The sequence below is a fragment of the Aphidius gifuensis genome, linkage group LG3, assembly GCF_014905175.1.
Source record: "Aphidius gifuensis isolate YNYX2018 linkage group LG3, ASM1490517v1, whole genome shotgun sequence".
NCBI lineage: Eukaryota > Metazoa > Arthropoda > Insecta > Hymenoptera > Braconidae > Aphidius > Aphidius gifuensis.
Window position 1 is genome coordinate 13,612,338 of NC_057790.1, and position 22,899 is coordinate 13,635,236.

At 30.9% G+C, this 22,899-nt stretch overlaps 2 protein-coding genes across 2 annotated transcripts; one reads left to right on the forward strand and one right to left on the reverse strand.

Annotated features, from left to right (window-relative positions):
* Nucleotides 1-6,129: 6,129 nt before the first annotated feature.
* LOC122852012 (RING-box protein 1A) lies at nucleotides 6,130-7,521 on the reverse strand. Its single transcript, XM_044151561.1, has 5 exons — nucleotides 7,304-7,521; nucleotides 7,103-7,130; nucleotides 6,734-6,855; nucleotides 6,549-6,634; nucleotides 6,130-6,449 (listed from the first exon to the last, which is right to left on the reverse strand). The coding sequence occupies exons 1-5, from the start codon at nucleotides 7,406-7,408 to the stop codon at nucleotides 6,437-6,439; spliced, it is 354 nt and encodes a 117-aa protein (XP_044007496.1). The 5' UTR covers nucleotides 7,409-7,521; the 3' UTR covers nucleotides 6,130-6,436.
* Nucleotides 7,522-18,812: 11,291 nt separating this feature from the next.
* On the forward strand, nucleotides 18,813-22,652 carry LOC122852015 (protein anon-73B1). Its single transcript, XM_044151567.1, has 2 exons — nucleotides 18,813-19,283; nucleotides 22,543-22,652. The coding sequence occupies exons 1-2, from the start codon at nucleotides 19,119-19,121 to the stop codon at nucleotides 22,642-22,644; spliced, it is 267 nt and encodes an 88-aa protein (XP_044007502.1). The 5' UTR covers nucleotides 18,813-19,118; the 3' UTR covers nucleotides 22,645-22,652.
* The last annotated feature ends 247 nt before the right edge of the window (nucleotides 22,653-22,899 follow it).

Below are 22,899 nucleotides of genomic sequence, written 5' to 3' on the forward strand. Positions count from 1 at the left end.
AATTGATATTTATTATTAATATTAATCAAATAATATCTACAGCATGTCCGCATGCATATATTAAACAATTTTCGGAAGGATTGAATCTGGCTCTAAACAATTAATTTTGTTATTGGAGGTGAACGTATACTGTATTTTTACTGAATATTAAATAATAAATATTTTTAATAATAGTCATTTATGAATGCATAATTTTTCACATTTATTGAAAAATAATACAAAAAATGTTCCTGAGCAACGCGTACACAACATTCATGAATAAATTAATCAATTAATCAAAAACAAAGCTAGGCTCAGGCACCTAAAAAACAGACGAAGAAACAAAATAATAATTTTAAAATAATTATTTTATTAATTAAAAAAAAAGAGAATTTTTGACCCCACAGCTACCGTTGCTAACCGCAATATTTATAAAATTGACGAAAAAAAAAAGAGAAAAAACAGACGAAGAAATAGATTAATAAATAATGTTATTATTTAAAATGAAGAGAGAGAGAGAGAAAGAATATCAAGCTAGGGACCCGGGAGACAACCAATCACACAACGAAAAACCAGCATTACAGTTCTTCTTTTTATAAATTAGAATAACAAAAATGACCAAATTCTCCATACAATTTACAAGACTTTAGGACTTTTTGTGGGGGGGGGGGGGTGTTTTCAACCATTATTTGTTTTTTTTATTTATTCCTTAGCTACATCTTTTCCTTAGCTACTGCTTTTCCTTGGACATTTGTATTTTAAAAAAATGAATTTACATGTATTTTATTTATTTTATTTATAAAATAAAAAAAAAAGATCAAGGAAAAGCAGGAGCTAAGGAAAAAATGTAGCTAAGGAATTGAGGTTGCCAAAGAATTATATTTTTAGCAACATTATTTTCTTCAAACATAATATTCTTTGGCAACCTCAATTCCTTAGCTACATCTTTTCTTTAGCTACTGCTTTTCCTTGGAAATTTGTATGTTTAAAAAATAAATTTACATGTATTTTATTTAGAAAATGAAAAAAAATGTCCAAGAAAAAGCAGTAGCTAAGAAAAAAATGGAGCTAAGGAATTGAGGTAGCCAAAGAATTATATTTTTAGCAATATTAATTTCTTCAAACATAATTCTTTGGCAACCTCAATTCCTTAGCTACATCTTTTCCTTAGTTACTGCTTTTTCTTGGACATTCTTATTTTTAAAAAATAAATTAATATCCATTTTATTTGTAAAATAAATAAAAATGTCCAAGGATCAAAACCTAAGGAATTGCGGTTGCCAAAAAAATATATTTTAAGCAACATTTTTTCCTTTAAACATAATTTTTTGGCAACATTCATTTCTTAGCTACATCTTTTTCTTAGCTACTGCTTTTCCTTGGACATTTGTATCATTAAAAAATAAATTTACATGTATTTTATTTATGAAAAAAATCAAAAAGGTCCAAGGAAAAGCAGTAGCTAAGGGAAAGATGTAGCTAAGGAATTAAGGTTGCCGAAGAATTATATTTTAAGCAACATTATTTCCTTGAAACATAATTTTTTGGCAACCCTAATTCCTTAGCTACATCCTTTTCTTAGCTACTGCTTTTCTTTTGACATTTGTATTATTGAAAAATAAATTTACATGTATTTTATTTATGAAAAACATTAAAAAGGTCCAAGGAAAAGCAGTAGCTAAGGAAAAGATGTATACAGGTAACCACAACTACTACCCAGATAAGCAAGATACCCAGATAACCACATACCAGTAATCTACTGGTAGCTACCGGTAAATTTCATTTGAAATCTACCAGTAAGACCTACCAGTAATCTACTGGTAGATAACTGGTAAAAACTACCGGTAATTCCTACGAGTAACCTACCAGTAGATTACTGGTAGGACCTACTGGTAGATTACTGGTAAGTCTTTCCGGTATCTCCTACCAGTAATTTACCGGTAGATTACTGATAAGATCTACCAGTAGGACCTACCAGTAATCTACTGGTAGGTTACTCGTAGGAATTACTGGTAGATCTTACCAGTAATCTACCGGTAGATTACTGGTAGTTTCTGCCAGTCAATTAATTCGCAGTTTGAAAACTAAAGATTCAGCTATTAATTGTATCAATATATGCTCGGTGACACAAAATAAATTCAAAGCATGATGATTGAATAGGAAATAAATGTAGAAACATATATAGTTTTGTGATGAATATATAATTTTATAAATAAATTTTTTGAATAAAATCTACATGAATAAATATATTGTATATTTTGATGAATAATTTATAACATAGATTAAATATAATATAATTAATAGAACAGAAAAATTAATTATTTTTTGTAATGTTTTTTTTTTTTTTAAATGTCGATCTATGCTGCTCCGGCTGTTTTAGTTTTTTCAGCCCTACGATTTTTGGTACTTTTGAATGCACATTGCATAAATTTGTTGAACTCTTCATCTGTTGGCTGACGTTGTCTAAAAATACGTGAAACAGCTTCTGAAAAACCAAAGAAGGGTGCTCAAATATTATTTTATTTATTATTAATACATATGTGATATTTTTTTTTTAAACAAAAACATCCAAGGGAAAGCAGTAGCTAAAGAATTAATTTGGCCAGGAAAATTATGTTTTAAGCAACATTAATTTCTCAGCTACATCTTCTCCTTAAAAATCCATTTATCTGTAAATAAAACACATGGAGTTTATTATTAATAAATAAAACACAGGGAATTTTATTATTTATTAATTTTATTATTTATTAAATTCCATGTGTTTTATTTACAGATAAATGGATTACTAAGGAGAAGATGTACCTAAAAAAATTAATGTTGCTAAAACATATCTTTTCTGGCCACATTAATTCCTTAGCTACTGCTTTTCCTTGGAAATTTTTGTTATAAAAAAAAAAGATTACATGTATTTTATTTATTAAATGAATAAAAAAATACCAAGGACGAGCAGTAGCTAAGGAAAAGATGTAGCTAAGGACTTGAGGTGCCAAAGAATTATGTTTTAAGGAAACAATGTTGCTAAAAATATAATTCTTTGGCAACCTTAATTCCTTAGCTACATCTTTTCCTTAGCTACTGCTTTTCCTTGGACATTTGTATTTTTAAAAAATAAATTTTCATGTATTTTATGTATAAAAGTAATAAAAATGTCCAAGGAAAAGCAGTAGCTAAGGAAAAGATGTAGCTAAGAAATTGAGGTTGCCAAAGAATTATATTTTAAGCAACATCATTTCCCTAAATTATAATTCTTTGGCAGCCTTAATTCCTTAGCTACATCTTTTCCTTAGTCACATCTTTTTCTTAGTTACTGCTTTTCTTTAGTCTTATCTTTTCCTTAGCTACATCTTTTCCTTAGCTACTGCTTTTACTTGGACATTTGTATTTCTAAAAAATAAACTTTCATGTATTTTATTTATAAAAGAAATAAAAGTGTCTAAGGAAAAGCAGTATCTAAGGAAAAGATGTAGCTAAGGGATTGAGATTGCCAAAGAATTATATTTTAAGCAACATTATTATTTTCAAAAAGTTTTCGGCAACCTTAATTCCTTTGCTACATCTTTTCCTTAGCTACTGCTTTTCCTTGGACATTTGTATTTTTAAAAACTAAATTTCTTATGTATTTTCCCGGGTGCAAATTTTATTCCGCATTTCTCCGTTTTTGGCCCATTTCCGGAGAAATTACTCCGGCATGAGGTTGATGGCGGAGAAATTATTCCGGCATGAGATTGATGGTGGAGAAAACATTCCGGCATAAAAGTAGTGGCAGATTCATTTTTTCGACATTAATCTCATGCCGGAGTAATTTCTCCGCCACTACTCTTGTGCCGGAGTAATTTCTCCGGAAATAGACCAAAACGGAGTAATGCCGGAGAAATATTTCTACCAGGGTTATATTTAAAATAAATAAAAATGCCAAGGAGAAGCAGTAGCTAAGAAAAAAAGATGTAAGGTTATATTTTTTAAGCAATTAATGTTGCCTAAAACATAATTTTTTGGCAACCTTAATTTTTTAGCCACATTTTTTCGTTAGCTACTGCTTGTTCTTGCGATTTTTATTTTTGTAATGACTAAAAAATATAATATTTTATTTTCGAAAATAAAAACCCCAAGGAAAAGATGTAGCTAAGGAAAAGATATAGCTAAGAAATTAATGTGGCCAGAAAAATTATGTTTAAAGCAACTTCAATTCCTTAGCTACATTTTTTCCTTAGCTACATCTTATCCTTAGACATATTTATCCTTCACAAATTAAATTACATGTTATTAAATAAATGAATTTATATATGGGACAAGCAGTAGCTAAGGGAAAAATGTAGCTCAGGAATCAATGTGGCTAGAAAAATTATGTTTTAAGCAACATTAATTCCTCAGCTACATCTTCTTCTGGGACATTTTTCTTTTAAAAAAAAAAAATTTTTTTAGCTGCATTTATACTTTAGCTGTATGCCGTAAAATATTAATTTATTCTATAATATTATTACAAGCAAGCGTGATATTTATTACGGCAAATACTCTGATGCTGAGGCTTTCGGGTTTATCAAAATGATTTACCAGTAATCTACCAGTAGACTACTGGTAGTTGATACCAGTCATTTTTTACCGGAAATTTACTGGTAGATTACTGGTAGTTCCTACCAGTAATTTTTTACTGGAATTCTACTGGTAGATTACTGGTAGTTCCTACCAGTAATTTGTTACTGGAATTTTACTGGTAGTTCCTACTGGTAGTATCTACCAGTAGAATTCCAGTAATATACTGGTTGGAAATTACTGGTAGGAGCTACCAGTTATCTACCAGTAGGAGTTACTGGTAAGCTACCAGTAGATTACCGGTAGCATATAATCCTACCAGGATAGCTATTCTCGACATAATTATCCCCTCAGTTATCCCCGGCGACAGGGATAACTATTTTGTGGAAATTCACCTTAATTTATGGCTTTATTTGTATCTTTTTCAATGGTTTCCATCAAAGGACTATATCGCTTTTGAGCGTTTTCATGTTATCCCCGGTACAGGCGATAATTATGTCGAGAATAGCTATCCAGTTGTGGTTATCTGGGTTGTGGTTACCTGTATACATCTTGGTTGGTTACCTGTATACATTAAGGTTGCCAAAGATTTATGTTTTAAGCAACATTATTTCCTTGAAACATAATTTTTTGGCAACCTTAATTCCTTAGCTACATCCTTTTCTTAGCTCCTGCTTTTTCTTGGACATTTTTATTTTCAAAAAATAAAATGACATGTATATTATTTATTTGATATAAATAGAAAATGTCCGAGGAAAAGCAGTAGCTAAGGAAAAGATGGAGCTAAGGAATTAATGTTGCCAAAAATTTATGTTACAAGCGACATTAATTCCTTAAAACTGGTTTTCCTTGATATTTATATAACAAATAAATTACATGTACCAATATATATCGAGCAATAAGAACTAATTGTCGAGTCGACAGTCAATAAGAATGTTCAAAATGGCGTCAGAGGTATCTTACAGTTTCTTACAGTATCTTACTGTAAGTGTATGAAACCTCAAAAATCGACCATTTACCCATCACTGCCCTGCCCTGCAGTCCAATTCACAGGGCAAATATTTTACAATTTAGGTCTTTTTTTTGCCGCTGATAGCGCTTGTAAAAATTTTTTTTATATAGATTTTACAAACAAAAGCTTCACAACCGCCGTGAGTGGTAAAAAAAAGCCCTAAAATGCAATACCTTATGAATTGGACTGCTGAACGGTGTAACCGAAACTAGCGCTCCGGGCCACAAGCATTTTTAATCAATTGCCGATATTGCAGAGCGGAAAAAGTAGAGGGAGGTGAACCTCCATGAGCGAAACGAAATCCGTGAAAAAAAAGAATGCACCCAAGAAGACTAGAGACTCTACTAGAGAGACTCGACTAGAGACCCAAGGATTACTCGGTAAAAATTTTAATGCAAAATTAGTCATACAATGAACATCATTCTCTAATTCTAAAAATGTTTTATCGAGTATCTGAGATTTGAAAAGTCAAGAATTATGGTTCTAGAGTATGGACAGCTATGCTAATGATTTCATGACGAAATAAGCTGAGTCTTGAGATAATAATTATCTAAATATTGTGTTGTCTATTATTAGGAGTAGAGGACGAAAGATAAGATGGTTATCGATTAACTCATTACAAATTTATTCATCTTAAAGATTATACAGTATTATGGTATTACTAGAAAACCTAGCAGACTTTAAATTCCAAATTTTTTACAAGGTAGTAATCACGGCAGTTGACAATATTTTTTATCGAATACAAAAAAAAACAAACAGTTGTGGGACTAAAAAATGTTGTTTAGTTGGTGACAGAAATTTTTTATCGATCTTTAGCAATTTTAGAATGTTGTTTTTCAGTTGGTTGGTTATGCTGTCCTATGCATTAAACAAATCAGATCTGACGAAAAACTTGAAATTACCAACATAATTCATTTAATGACCGTACCTAAAATAAAATATAAATTAATATCATGAACTCTCAATAATCTTTTTAATTATTGTCAATTCTAATTGTATCAAAGAAAACCATGATTGTCAAACTTACTTCTGGAATTCCCATTCACGATTATCAAGGGGGCATACCTGGCGAGTCTTGAGCCATCGTGAAATACAGTGAAAATGGAAGGCATGCTAAAAAATAAAAGAAAAGAATATTCAAGAGTTAATTAGTACCACTTCTTCAATTATTAATTCGTCTCTTATCGATGAATTTATCAAGAACAAACTCACGTTACATACTCCCCAAGCAACAGTACATTCTTCACTTGTCGCTGATGCTTGATTAGCCTGACATTCAATGCACAAATCCATAATATGATTTCTACAAATGGCACAATTGTCTACGACGATATCTGCAAAAATAAACTTAATTTATAAAATTTGTTGCTAAATAAAAATAAAGTTTATTTAAAAAGTTATATTTAGACCTAGTATGGAAGTTTTTGAGAAAGAAATTGAAACACAAATGAAATGAATATTTTTTTTAACTTTATCATATATGAGGAATTTCTTGAATTCAAAAGAACAAACATCTTATAGTTTCTGATACACATGTATAATTAACAATGAAAGTATGAGATTTGAACCTTATATACATACCCCATGCCCAAAGAGCAACAGCGTTCCACTAGAATAAACAACAATGTAACATTAGAATAACATCGATGAGAATATCTTAACTACAATATAATATTCATAGCGTTTTGTTAATACTGAATCACCCAACAGTGACTGGCGACAATGTATAATGATCAGGGTTAGAATATCAATGTAAATTATTATTAGCAAATAAGAAATTACCTTTTTAACTTCAAAACGTTTTTTATCACCTTTACCACTGCTCGAGGTAGGTAAATCGTTTTCTTCGTCGTCAATGTCCATTGCTGAAGCAACCACAGCCATCATACAGGACTATAATAATATGCAATGAAATGTATTATGTGTGTAGCAAACGCAAATCAGTAACATCAGCAGTGATCAGCAGTCTATGGTAGAAGTCAGTAGAAAGACTACAGGTATGGCAGTAGTCCATGCTTTTTTCGTCGCGTTCTGCGCAGCCTTATTTTTTTCAACCAATCAACAACGCGCCATCGAGCTGTTTTGCTTTTCTTTCTAACACGCAATCTCTATTATAAGATCCTCTCTCTCTAACATACTGTTTTGACAACTATTTTTCATATTGTTGTAAATACTAATAAATATATGTGAAGCATGTTTATAAAAAATCAAAAAAATAAAAAAACCAAGACAGTTTAACAAATAAATTATAATATTTTCATTGTTGTCGTTTTTTTTGATGCCACAAACAATAGAGGTTGTGTTGTATTTATTATACTTGGATTCATTTATTTAATATAAATAATTAATTTTTATTATTGAGGTATGTGAATAATTATAAAATATACCAAATCTAGTTGAATAAATATGATAACTTTTGAAAAATTTAAAAAAAACTTGAAAATTTTCTTAACAAATTTGTATCGCGCGCGCATAAAAGTCTTCCATTTTTGCGGCGAGAAGGCGACCTTTTCAAGGATGATTCGCATTCGCGTCGTGAGTCGCTCGGCACTGACGCAGGCACTTGCGACTTTTCTAAAACGAAGACGCAGAATGCTTGCGGCTTGACGCAGAGCCCGCGACACCACCTTCCGTCTTTTTCGAAATAATAATCCGCCATTGTTGTTGACATATTTATTCTTTGAGGGTTAGGTTGTTGCACAATATGTAAACAAATAAATATATGTCAACAACAATGGCGGATTATTATTTCGAAAAAGACGCAAGGTGGCAGTGTTGGGTAGGTAAGATACCTTGGTATCTTACATGTGTAAGATACCATGTAAGATACTGTATCTTACATCATCGGTTTCATACATCGAGGTATCTTACATTGCGTTCCCAGCGCCTTCTACGAATAAAAGTGGAACCTTCGTGCTACAATTTTTTTTATTCGATAAATACATGTAATTCATTTATTAAATAAATAAAAATTCCAAAAACAAGCAGTAGCTAAGGAAAAGATGTAGCTAAGGAATTAATGTTGCTTAAAAAAGAATTTCTTTGGCAACTGTAATTCCTTAGCTCCATCTTTTCCTTAGCTACTATTTTTCCTTGGGATTTTTATTTATTTAAAAAATTAGTTATTTAAAATTAAAGCAACATTAATTCCTTAAAATATAATTTTTTGGCAACATTAATTTCTTAGCTACATCTTTTTCTTAGCTACTGCTTTTCCTTAGACATTTTAATTTATTTAATAAATAAAATTACATGCATTTTATTTTTTAAATAAATAAAAATCCCAAGGAAAAATAGTAGCTGAAAAAAGCAAATTACAGTTGCCAAAGAAATATTTTAAGCAACATTAATTCCTTAGCTACATCTTTCCCTTAGCTACTGCTTTTTCTTGGACATTTCCATCTTTTAAAAATGAAATGACATGTATATTATTTATTTAATAAATAGAAAATGTCCGAGGAAAAGCAGTAGCTAAGGAAAGGATGGAGCTAAGAAATTAATGTTGCCAAAAAATTATGTTTCAAGCAACATTAATTCCTTAAAACTGGTTTTCCTTGATATTATATATATTTATATAACAAATAAATTACATGTACCAATATATATCGAGCAATAAGAACTAATTGTCGAGTCGACAGTCAATAAGAATGTTCAAAATGGCGTCAGAGGTATCTTACAGTTTCTTACAGTATCTTACAGTATCTTACTGTAAGTGTATGAAACCTCAAAAATCGACCATTTACCCATCACTGCAAGGTGGTGTCGCGGGCTCTGCGTCAAGCCGCAAGCATTCTGCGTCTTCGTTTTAGAAAAGTCGCAAGTGCCTGCGTCAGTGCCGAGCGACTCACGACGCGAATGCGAATCATCCTTCATTGGTCGATTCACAGCGGCCAAACCAGGCTGCGCACTGCCATACCTGTAGTATTTCTAGCATGGTCTATAATAACCATTCACGGCCCACGGGGCTAACTTTTTGGCTCTACGTAGGGATGAGCGATATTTTCCGATTAATCGGAACAACGATATTTTTTTATCGTAAAGCGGTGTCTCCACGCTATAGAAATCTCATGCAAGATCTTGCACGGAAAAAATGGAACATGTCCTCTTGATTGCGGCAGTCCAATTCACAGGGCATTACAATTTAGGGCTTTTTTTCACCACTCACGGCGCTTGTGAAGCTTTTGTATGTAAAATCTATATCAAGAAGACTAGAAATACAGGAGGACGAACTTGCCTCAAAAAACCGTTCCGCTATATGGTCGCCGCATAATTCAGGGGCGCTAGTAGTACCCCGGTAACGTGCGCGACTTGTATTGCTTTTTTTTTACAATGCGCGCAATACAAACATACTCTAACAAACATGTGTGAATGTGTGTGACTATCCACGCATACATACGTACCTGTCTTGTGTACATAGACGCATGCACACAACTACTGATCCCCAATATGGCGTCAAAAATTCTAGCTTCGGCACCCGTATTCAGAGGATGTTTTCATTAGGGCTTCTTCCGATGGCGGCGCTTGTGAACTTTTTATATAGATTTTACATAGAAAAGCTTCACAAGCGCCACCATCGGAAAAAAAAGCCCTAATGAGAACATCCTCTGAATACGGGTGCTGATGACCTGTCTCAATCCAGTAACTCATCTAGGGACCTTAAGGTATGTATATTAAGGCATAGTATGAAAAAAAAGCTTGAAAAGAAGTTAATGAAATGATAGAATTATGTAAAATGTAATTGAGTTTCTCAAAAATCTATCTTATACAGACTCATTAAATATTAAATAATTTGTAATACTATGTATCTTAAAAAAAAAAATTGAAACCCCAATCCTTCTCATTGAATTGAAAAATCCGTAAAATCTCATCGAATATTACAGTCTCATAAAATGTGATAAAAAACAGAATTTTGTTTTTGTGCCTCATAGATTTTCATAAAACACGAAAAAAAAAAATTTCACCCCATAAAATATCATTGGAAAATTATTTTTTTTTTACATCTCATAAGAACATATAAAATCTTGAAAACTTAACAGATAAAAGTTTTATCATATTCAATGAGACAAAAACTAGGACACTTACAACTATTGAATCTTATTAAAATCGGGTACATCATATTTTTTTTATGATTTTGTAAGACATTTCGAGGTGGGTTGCTATAGCGTAGAGACACCGCTTAAGGCGTGTGGTCACTAGCATAGTTTTTGGATCAAGTTCTATGCCATAGCAGGGGTAGGTTCCAAAACATTCCAAAACCTTCGTTTGGTTCGGTATATCAAGATGGCGGATTTCAGTGTTTTGTTTGTCATTTTTTTTATCGCAATAATAAGGTAATCACTTATACTTATTATTGTCTATTGATCAGAATAAAAAATAACTAACTTATATTATTCTCCTTTCTCTACTAAAAATACATCAACTGACACTAATATAGAAAAGTTTATAGGGGTGTTTAAAATTTTCATATATTTGATTTGACTCACAGCCATCTTGATATACCGAACCGAACGAAGTTTTGGAACTTACCCCAGTTGTGTCACTAAATGTCACTAGAAATTTACTAGAAAATGGCCGCCGAGGACTATTGGACCAAGAATAGTAGAGTGAAACCGGCAGCAGTCCAATCAAGAAGACTAGAAATACAGGAGGACTTACTCCCTATCTCGCCTGTATATAAAAACCGTATCGCTATATGGTCGCCGCAAAATTGAGGGGCGCTAGTAGTACCACGGTAACGTGCGCGACTTGTATCGCTTTTTTTTTACAATGCGCACAATACAAACATACTCTAACAAACATCATGTGTATAATGCTCTATTAGTGTTTGTCAGAGTATGTTTGTATTGTGCGCATTGTAAAAAAAAGCGATACAAGTCGCGCACGTTACCGTGTTACTACTAGCGCCCCTCAATTATGCGGCGACCGTATAGCGATACGGTTTTTTGAGGCAAGTTCGTCCTCCTGTATTTCTGTATTCCTGTATTGTTGTTGACATATTTATTCTTTGAGGGTTAGGTTGTTGCACAATATGTAAACAAATAAATATATGTCAACAACAATGGCGGATTATTATTTCGAAAAAGACGCAAGGTGGCAGTGTTGGGTAGGTAAGATACCTTGGTATCTTACATGTGTAAGATACCATGTAAGATACTGTATCTTACATCATCGGTTTCATACATCGAGGTATCTTACATTGCGTTCCCAGCGCCTTCTACGAATAAAAGTGGAACCTTCGTGCTACAATTTGTTTTTATTCGATAAATACATGTAATTCATTTATTAAATAAATAAAAATTCCAAAAACAAGCAGTAGCTAAGGAAAAGATTTAGCTAAGGAATTAATGTTGCTTAAAAAAGAATTTCTTTGGCAACTGTAATTCCTTAGCTCCATCTTTTCCTTAGCTACTATTTCTCTTTGGGATTTTTATTTATTTAAAAAATTAGTTATTTAAAATCAAAGCAACATTAATTCCTTAAAATATAATTTTTTGGCAACATTAATTTCTTAGCTACATCTTTTTCTTAGCTACTGCTTTTCCTTGGACATTTTAATTTATTTAATAAATAAAATTACATGCATTTTATTTTTTAAATAAATAAAAATCCCAAGGAAAAATAGTAGCTAAGGAAAAGATAAAGCTAAGGAATTACAGTTGCCAAAGAAATTCTTTTTTAAGCAACATTAATTCCTTAGCTACATCTTTCCCTTAGCTACTGCTTTTTCTTGGACATTTCCATCTTTTAAAAATGAAATGACATGTATATTATTTATTTAATAAATAGAAAATGTCCGAGGAAAAGCAGTAGCTAAGGAAAGGATGGAGCTAAGAAATTAATGTTGCCAAAAAATTATGTTTCAAGCAACATTAATTCCTTAAAACTGGTTTTCCTTGATATTATATATATTTATATAACAAATAAATTACATGTACCAATATATATCGAGCAATAAGAACTAATTGTCGAGTCGACAGTCAATAAGAATGTTCAAAATGGCGTCAGAGGTATCTTACAGTTTCTTACAGTATCTTACAGTATCTTACTGTAAGTGTATGAAACCTCAAAAATCGACCATTTACCCATCACTGCAAGGTGGTGTCGCGGGCTCTGCGTCAAGCCGCAAGCATTCTGCGTCTTCGTTTTAGAAAAGTCGCAAGTGCCTGCGTCAGTGCCGAGCGACTCACGACGCGAATGCGAATCATCCTTCATTGGTCGATTCACAGCGGCCAAACCGGGCTGCGCACTGCCATACCTGTAGTATTTCTAGCATGGTCTATAATAACCATTCACGGCCCACGGGGCTAACTTTTTGGCTCTACGTAGGGATGAGCGATATTTTCCGATGCGCATTGTAAAAAAAAGCGATACAAGTCGCGCACGTTACCGTGTTACTACTAGCGCCCCTCAATTATGCGGCGACCGTATAGCGATACGGTTTTTTGAGGCAAGTTCGTCCTCCTGTATTTCTAGTCTTCTTGAGTCCAATTCACAGGGCAATACAATTAGGGCTTTTTCCTCCACTGGCGGCGCTTGTGAGCTTTTGTATGTGAAATCTATATTAAAAATAGAGCTGTGAGTCGGTTATTAACCGGTTAATGACAAGTGGTTAAAATTTTTTCGGTTTGTAACCAGAAAAGAGAGGAGCCTGCGCACAAAAAGCTGCGCGTACTTCATACTGCGTATGTATTATTTATTAATTTTCAACAATAAAAATAAATTTATTATAAATAATATTAACATTAAATATTATTTATTTAATGTCAAAAAAATATAAATTATTAAATTATGTTAACAAAAATTTAATCGTAGTGCCAACTCAAAAATTTATAAATAAAAAAAGACAGTGAAAAAGGTAAACATCATAACAACTTTAATTTTTATTGTCATTAATATTTTTTTAAACATTTATCTAAAAAATAAGAATTATCAGTGATAAATTTCAAATAATTATATAACAATTAATATTATAATTTGCAGTTGATGGGTATGTCAGTTCAGAGAGACTTGATTACCCTGGTGGAAATATTTCTCCGGAATTGCTTTGGATTTCTCCGGAATTGTTCCGGATTACTCCGGATTATTCTGGAATTGCTCCGGATTATTCCCAATTGCTCTGAATTATTCCGGAATTGGCTCACTTTGAAAAAATTCGGAAAATTACAAGAAATCCGTAGCAATTCCAAAATACACGAATTCTTGTGTAAAATGAAGGAAAATGAACGACCAAAAAACCATTTTTTTCCGATGGTGGCGTTTGGGAAGCTTTTCTATGTGAAATCTATATAAAAAAAATTTTGTCAAGCGCCAACAGCGGAAAAAAAAAGCCCTAATGAGAACAATTTTGCCCCGTGAATACGGGTGCAGAGTAATACGGAGCTTTCCAAAATTTTACGGAGTACTTTTGGAATTTTACGGAGAAATTATTTCCACCAGGGTTACCATTTTTTTCAGCTGTAAGTCGACAGAGTTTCTATTCAGTTATTTCGAATCCATCAAATAAATTGGCTATTGTCAAATTTTATCAGATTTCTGTTTCTAGTTTTTTGTCTGTATTACAGGGTGAAATTGCAAAACGAAAAAAAATTTTTCATTAAAGGAATGCACCCCAGCACCCGTATTTAGAGGATGTTCTCATTAGGGCTTTTTTTTCCGATGGTGGCGCTTGTTAAGCTTTTCTATGTAAAACCTATATAAAAACTTCACAAGCGCCGCCATCGGAAAAAAAAGCCCTCATGAGAACATCCTCTGAATACGGGTGCAGATCTACTACAACAAATAATCAAAAGATTTCCAAACGTCGCCATTTTAAAGTTCGTACAGAATGGGTAGCCATGGAACGCACCCTTTAACACGCAAGCACAGGGAGTGTAGGTACGTATGTTTTTTTTATTCTCTTTGTGTATGATTATATATAATTAATTAATTATAAATACGGTAAAATGTAAAATGTAAAATTTAAACAAGTTTATTACAAACATATTTGGTTTTTTTTGAGAGCTGTAAAAGTTTTTTCTACCATTTTGTACATTCAGGAAGGGTATCAAGATGTTTATAGTCCAAAAATTTAATTTCGTTTAACAATCCATTATCAGACACTCTTTATAAATTTTTTACCATAACATGTGGTTGTATACATATAGTTTCCGATACGAATAACAAGAGAAATTTTACGAATCATATTTGATCGGGTTGACAAGAGTTCATTTTTTTCTTGAATGGAAACAATATGATCGACTGCCACTTTCATTTTTATACCCTGGTAGAAATAATCTCTCCGGATTTTCTCCGGATTGTCTCCTGTCTTTCTCCGGATCGTCTCCGGATTTCTCCGGATTTTCTACGCAATTAAGACTTCCGGAGATATTATTCCGGAGTTTTTTCGGGTATTCTCCGGATTTTCTCCGGATTTTTTCAGAAAAAATTTCTTTTTTATTTTTCGTATGTAAACTCTTATTTCTACTTTTTCTTATTAATTTTTCCATTTTTTTGTGTTTGTTTTTTTAAGTCAAAATTCCGGAAAAAATCCGGAGATATTATAGAAATAGTCTGGAGATTACTCCGTACATATTTCCGGAAGTCTCAATTACGTAGAAAATCCGGAGAAATCCGGGGAAATCCGGAGACATCCGGAGAAAATCCGGAGAAATCCAGAGAAATCCGGAGAGATTATTTCTACCAGGGTATGTTTCAAAAAATTATTATTTTTTGAACTAAAAAATTTCATAATAAAACAAAACCAACAAAACTCATCATTGTGGTCAACGAAACGAGCCTTCATATTTATATGTGTTAGTCTTAACCCCGAAATTGACATTGGCAAGCTCATCTGTAATGTACTTATATTCGAAAATAAGTCAATTGAATGTGAGAAAAAAAAAAAAAATTGACGAAAAATCTTGAAGAATAAAAATTACTCAAGTTCAAACTTAATCTACTTTCATAACTATTCTTATAACTTTATCTTGTCATATACTTAAGATAGATTTAAACTTAGATATTTTTAAGAGTTATCCAAATATGTTGACTAAAAGTACAATTATCGTATTAAAAACTATAAATTAAAACAAAACTTCATTTAAAAAAAAAAAAAAAAATTGTCCTCTTTAAATATTTGAACTAACACATGTCATGTTTGATATTGGATAAGAACAAATTATATAACATTTTTTTTTTCGTATTAAAATGTATTGAATGAATCTTGAATTTTCCAAAAATCATATTATATCGTCGCATTAAAGGATAACGGGCGTAAGTGCCAAAAACGTCAATTTTGAGGGAAGAAGGGCGTAAGTGCAAATTTATTAATTTTTGGGTTTTTCATCTAATTTTAAGGCTTTAAAAAAAAAAAAGGAAAAAGGGCGTAACAACCTTTTATAAAGGATGAAAGGCGTATGTCCAGGGACTTACGCCTTTTTTCCATTATCAAATTCATTTTTGATAGAAGATGAAGGGCGTATTTCCAATTTTATTTTCAATTTATTCAAAGGTAGTGTTTTTAAATTATTGATTATTTATTCATAATTACCAATAAATAAATGATCAGTCTAAGTACACTGCCTTTGGATAAATTGAAAATAAAATTGGAAATACGCCCTTCATCTTTTATCAAAAATTATTTTCATAACGGAAAAAAGGCGTAAATCCTCGGACATACGCCTTTCATCTTTTATCGAAATGATTTTGATAATGGAAAAATGGCGTAAGTCCCTGGACATACGCCTTCAAATCACATTACGCCCTTTTCTTTTAAGCTTTGAAATTGCATGAAAAACCCAAAAATAAATAAATTTGTATTTACGCCCTTTTTCCTTTAATAAAAAAAAAATTTCAAAAATGGCACTCACGCGCTTCATCCTCTAATGCGACGATATATCTTATTATCTTATTTATATAATAATATATCTTTATATATATATAAAAGAAATCTTTCTATATTTACATACAATTATATATGATTGTATATAATTATATACAGGAATTGACAATGTATAATAATATATGATTATATATAAATATATATAATTATATAAAATTATATATAATTATATATGAACCTTTTTTCCCGGGTACCATTTTTCCTAGAGGTTTTTATTTCTTTATATGAAAAAAAAGCTATAAGAAAAATAGTAGCTAAAGATAGAAAGTTGCCACATGTTCATTTTTACAGAATTAATTTAGCCAATTAAATTAACATGTAGGCAATTTCCTTTCCGTAGCTACCATTTTTCCTATAGCTTTTTATTAATTTAAATAAACAAAAAGCTATAGAAAAATTGGTAGCTAAGGAAAGGAAGTTGTTTACATGTTAATTTACAAAGAATTAATAATAAACCAATAAAATTAACATGTACCGGCAACTTCCTTTTCTTAGCTACCATTTTTCCTATAGCTTTTTATTTCTTTAAATAAATAAAAAACTATGAAAAAAATGGTAGCTAAGGAAAGGAAGTTGTCACATCTTAATTGATACAGAATTAATTTAGCCAATGAAATTAACATGTAGCGGCAACTTCCTTTTTTTAGCTACCATCTTTCCTATAGCTTTTTATTTATTTAAAGAAAGAATAACTATTGAAAAGTCGGTCTTGTAGAAAGCATAAATTGTCGCGTTTTATCTGTCTGTCTGTCTCATTCTCTGTCACTTTCTACGACGAAAATTGGTCTTCTGCGTTGATGTACGGTCCACTGGTTACAAAAAATAAGCTCCACCGAAATACACAGAGAGCAGTGTTGGGTTTGTATAATACCGCGGTATCATACCGGTCGTAAACCTCGGTATAATACCGGTATTATACCGCGGAGGTTTCATACTTTCATACTTTCATATCACGTTAGTAGCGCCATCTGTAGGAATTTTTCGTATATTACGTCACACACCATTTTGAATTGCTCCTAATTTAAATTTAAGAATATCATTCCTTTAATTATAGCATAATAGTAATAATCTTCATCCTTTTCTCAGACTTTTGTCAGTAGTAATAAATTTATTGAATATATTAAAAACTATTGACAAATGTCTAAGGAAAGGATGAGGCTTACCTGTTAATTTCTTTGGCTCAATTAATTCTTTATAAATCAATATGTGGCAACACCCTTCCTTAGTTATTTTTTCCATAGTTTTTTACTTTTTTATTTATGTAAAAACCTATTGGAAAAATGTCTATGGACAGAATGTTGTTTACATGTTAATTCATAAAATATTAATTTAGCCAAAGAAATTATGCTAACATCCTTTCCGTAGCTAATACTTTTCCCATAGCTTTTATTAATTTAAACAAATAAAAGCTATAAAAATGGTAGCTAAGAAGGAAGTTATCTGTTAATTATAAATTAATTTTGACAGAGAAATTAACAGGGCAACATCCTTTCCTTGGATAATATTTTTCCCATAGCTCTTTATTTATTTAAATAAAAAAAGGTCATAGGAAAAATGGTAGCTGAGGAAAGGATGTTGCTACATGTTTTCTTTGGCAAAATTAATTTCGTATGAATTAACATGTGACAACTTCCTTTCCTTAGCTACCATTTTTCTTATGACCATTTATTTATTTAAATAAATAAAGAGCTATGGGAAAAATATTATCCAAGGAAAGGATGTTGCCTGCATGTTAATTTCTCTGGCAAAATTAATTTCGTAAAAATTAACATGTGACAACTTCCTTTCCTTAGCTACCATTTTCCCTATAGCTTTTTATTTATTTAAATAAATAAATGGTCATAGAAAAAAACGGTAGCTAATAAGGAAAGGATATGCATGTTAATTTCTTTGGCAAAATTAATTTCGTATGAATTAACATGTGACAACTTCCTTTCTTAGCTACCATTTTTCCTATGACCATTTATTTATTTAAATTATAATAAAAGCTATGGGAAAATGGTAGCTAAGAAAGATGTTAATTACTTTGGCTGAATTAATTCTTTAGAAATTAACAGGGAAGCTACATCCGTTTCTTAGCCATTTGTCAATAGCTTATTATCTGTTCAAATAAATTAAAATACATTACTGTTGTTGTTTTTATAATCAAATATTGTTCATATTATTTGTTTATTCTGTAATACATCTATTAATATATCAACAAAAAATTTAACATTCGAGAGTTTTATGCTGGTATGGTAGACAATTTTGATGCCATAGGGGGCGTTCCTGAGTTTCATATTTTCATACTTTCATACCGGTATTATACCGGTTTAATACTTTCATACCGGTATGAAAGTATTAAACCCAAAAATCGACCATTTACCCAACACTGACAGAGAGTGCTACAGAGTGTATACTATACCCCTGTCCGGTGCTATCTACAGACTGCTACAGACTACAGTGTATATAGATAACAATATAGATCCTACATCTCTGTTTTGTATTGTCATTTGTCAGGCAGTTCCATAGGCACTCTGTGCCTTTACTTAAACAAACAGTCCTTATTTTGTTCATTTGTTCTATCTGTTCACAAAAAATTGAACATATTGATGTTTGTCTTTGAAAATTGTGCTTCAAAAGCACATTATATGGTTATTCTTTAACCGAAATTTTTTTTGTTTTTTTTTGTTGGTTGTGTCAAATAAATGAAAAACAGGTTATACATGACAGAAAGGTATGGAAAACGAACACATAAAAAGACTTCTTTTACCCGACGAGGAAACACTGTTTGAATTGATCATCAGATATGGTCTGTATGTCGGTGCTGTCTTTCAAATTATTTGCATATTAACTGTTGCAATTTATCACAACTGGCCAGGTGATGGATTTTCATCTTTCAAGGTAAACATTAATCGCAAAGTCTCTAGATAATAACAAACTTTAGGATAATATTGCTGTTCAACTCTTTTTGTTTTTGTCAACCTTAACGGAGGACTCATTAATGAAATGGGCGCTTTCTCTATAGCGGTTATTAGAAAGTTAATATCATAAAGAATAATAAATGACGAAGGCTCCGCAACATACAAAACATAATAATTGTTCTAAATAAATTAAATAAAAAATTTGAAATTTTTCTATTACAAAATTATTGCGTGATTTAATGTTATATCTTACTAATCATAGCGAAGAATGACGTTAAATTTTTTAAGGTTATGTTCAAGCTGTCATTCGTTGTAATTTCAGTTTTGGTAATTTATGAAAAGTTAACGCGCCCTGGCGGAAATGGTGAGAGAGAAGCCAGAGGAAAACGATATCGCTTTTGTCGCCGAAGCAATAGCAGAACCAGAGCAGAGCCAGAGATAATAAATACAGAATATTAATGATGTTAAACGTAAATTTGTGCTTTTTATGGATATATTATTTGAATTAAATCATTATTTAACTTATTTTAAGCAATAATATTGATGTAGAGAGATAAATATAAGTGGAACAAGTAATGTAAAAGTTGACAGATTTTGATGTTTTGAGGTTGACTAAAATATGCTAAACACAAAAATCCCTAGCGTAAAGCAATAGTAAATCCGGACCTTTTCCAGAATGAAGCCAGACTTGTAAAAAAGACGTTTATTTATAACAATAGCATGAATTATTAATAAATAAAAATGAATTAATGAATATTAGAGACTTTTTTATTGTTGAAATGAATTTTTCGCGTAAAAAAAAAAAAAAACATCCCTGGTAGAAATATTTCTCCAACGTTTCTCCGCCATTTCTCCACTTTTTTACGAAAATGACTTATGGTTGGAGAAATGGCGAACAAATTTCTCCAACCTTTCTCCAACCAAAAATTTACTCCAACTTTTTTCCGCCATTTCTCCAACCTGAAACGTACTCCAACTTTTTTCCAACCTTTCTTAAACCAAGAATTTACTCTAACTTTATTCCAACTTCTTTCCAACTTTCTCCAACCATGGGTCATTTTCGTAAAAAGGTGGAGAAAGTTGGAAAACGTTGGAGAAATATTTCTACCAGGGATTAATCTGTGGCAATACAAAAGCCAGAGGAATGCCAGAGCAAAGCCAGAATTGTAAAAAAGACATTTATTTATAATAATAGCAATAATTATTAATAAATGAAAATGAATTAATGAATTTCAATGAATTTTAGAGACTTTTTTATTGTGAAAACTAATTTTTCGCGCAGAAAAAAAAAAAAAACACATCAATCTGTGGCAATACAAAGGCCAGAGCAAAGCCACACTTGTGAAAAAGACATTTATTTATAATAATAGCAATAATTATTAATAAATAAAAATAAATTAATGAATTTTAGAGACTTTTTTATTGTTAAAATTAATTTTTCGCGTAAAAAAAAAAAAAAACAATAATCTGTGGCAATACAAAAGCCAAAAGAAAGCCAGAGTAAAACCAGACAAAAGCCAGAGCAAAGCCAGAGCAGCGCCAGACTTGTAGAAAAGACATTTATTTATAATAATAGCAATAATTATTGATAAACAAAAATAAACTAATGAATTTAAATAAATTTTAGAAACTTTTTTATTTATTATTATAAATAAATGTCTTTTTTACAAGTCTGGCTTTGCTCTGGCTTTTGTTCGGTTTTACTCTGACTTTCCTCTGGCTTTTGTATTGCCACAGATTGATGGGTTTTTTTTTTTTTTTACGCGAAAAATTAATTTTAACAATAAAAAAGTCTCTAAAATTCATTAATTTATTTTTATTTATTAATAATTAATGCTTCTGTTATAAATAAATGTCTTTTTTACAAGTCTGGCTTCATTCTGGAAAAGGTCTGGATTTACTATTGCTTTACGCTAGAATTTACGCTGAATTTCTATTTTAATAGATAATTGCAATTTTTTTTTTTTATTTTTTGTTTTAAAGGAGACAAGACAAACTGCAATTTTACTGTGAAAAACATATTTTCACTTGAAAAATAACAATAAAATTAATTGTTTATTGTAAAATTATTATTTAAAAATTAAATTTCTATTTTAATAATTGATTGATTTCTTTTTTTTTTTTCTGTTCTAAAGAAGTCAAGACAAACTTCAATATTAGAAGAAAAAAAACAATTCATAAACTTGAAAAACAACAACAAAATTAATTATACCTATATATTTAATGATATGATATAGGTATATTTAAAGAAGACAGATATAGTAGGAACTGAATGAGAGAGCGTGGCCGAGTGTAACCGAGTATGAGCGCGACAACAATGTATTTCCCTCTCAACTTTCCCCTGAAACTTTTAGCTCCCCCACTACTTACAACGATTACGCGATTAATTTAAACTTTGAACCCTGATATAAAATCAACCCTTCTATAAAAAAAAAAAAACTAAAAAAACCAAAAAATTGCAAATTTTTTTCTCTACAAAAAGTTACTAAACTTTATTCCTGTAAAATTATTTTTTCTATGTGTTTTTTAAAAAATAAACCTTATTTATTTTTTTTCAACCCTTTCCCGGGGGTTGATGCAAATTTTTTTTACATATCTTTAATCAGCTCGTCACAAGGAATCTGCCCATATTTTTCATTTCTTTTGTTGAGAAATTTGGCGAACTTCGAAGTTTTTTGACTGGACTATATATGTTGGACGGATTTGTGTAAAAAGTTTTTTTTTCTTTCAATTTTTATGTAATGCTGACAAAAACTTTTAATGTTTAATGTAAACAACAATGTTTAATAATGTATTTCAAACTTTTTTTTTTTGCTATTGACTAGCTATTAAGTTGCTGAGAATTTGCTAATGATTGGTTGTTGACTCGCTATTGCGTAGATGTTTTATTTGATATTATTCTCGCAGTAACTTTTTATAAATTACCAAAACTGAGATTACAACGAATGACAGCTTGAACATAAAACATTATTCTTCGCTCTGATTATTAAGATATAACATCGAACCACGCAATAATATTGGGATAGGAACATTTTTAATTTTTTATTAAATTGATTTAGATCAAATATTATGTTTTGTATAATGTGAAGCCTTTGTCATTTCTTATTCTTTATGATATTAACTTGCTAATAATCTGCTATTGAGTAAGCGCCCATTTCATTTACAAGTAGGGAATATAATTAAAACATTAATTAATATCAGTTGTGTTACAATCATATTTGTCCTTTTTTCATTAACAGGAAGATACGACAAGTGAAGTTGATTGCTCTGAGAGTAGTCCCCAGGTAACACCGAGAAAACCACATCGTAATCGTAAACAAGAAAAAAAAAAAAGACGTTAAAATTGAAATAAGTAATAGCCAATGTATTTAAAACAACCGTTACACTATTACGAAAAAAAATATTCTTATCAATTCTTATTATTTTTTATTTTTCTTATATTTTACAAATTCATAGAATATTATATAAAATAATAATGACATAGGGTGCATTCCTTTAATAAAAAATTTTTTTTCGTTTTGCAATTTCGTCCTGTAAATCCGGCCAAAATTTTATAGGAATAAGCTGTTTCTTGTAGTGGCAGTACTGGCACATTA

Bases quoted from the DNA above. Each gene is read 5' to 3' on its own strand.
- LOC122852012 (XM_044151561.1), bottom strand. From the start codon at position 7,408: ATGATGGCTGTGGTTGCTTCAGCAATGGACATTGACGACGAAGAAAAC. The intron at 7,131-7,303 runs GTAATTTCTTAT...TGTTTATTCTAG, and splicing joins AACGTTTTGAAGTTAAAAAG to TGGAACGCTGTTGCTCTTTG. The intron at 6,856-7,102 runs GTATGTATATAA...TTATTTTTGCAG, and splicing joins TGTTGCTCTTTGGGCATGGG to ATATCGTCGTAGACAATTGT.
- LOC122852015 (XM_044151567.1), top strand. From the start codon at position 19,119: ATGGAAAACGAACACATAAAAAGACTTCTTTTACCCGACGAGGAAACA. The intron at 19,284-22,542 runs GTAAACATTAAT...TTTCATTAACAG, and splicing joins ATGGATTTTCATCTTTCAAG to GAAGATACGACAAGTGAAGT.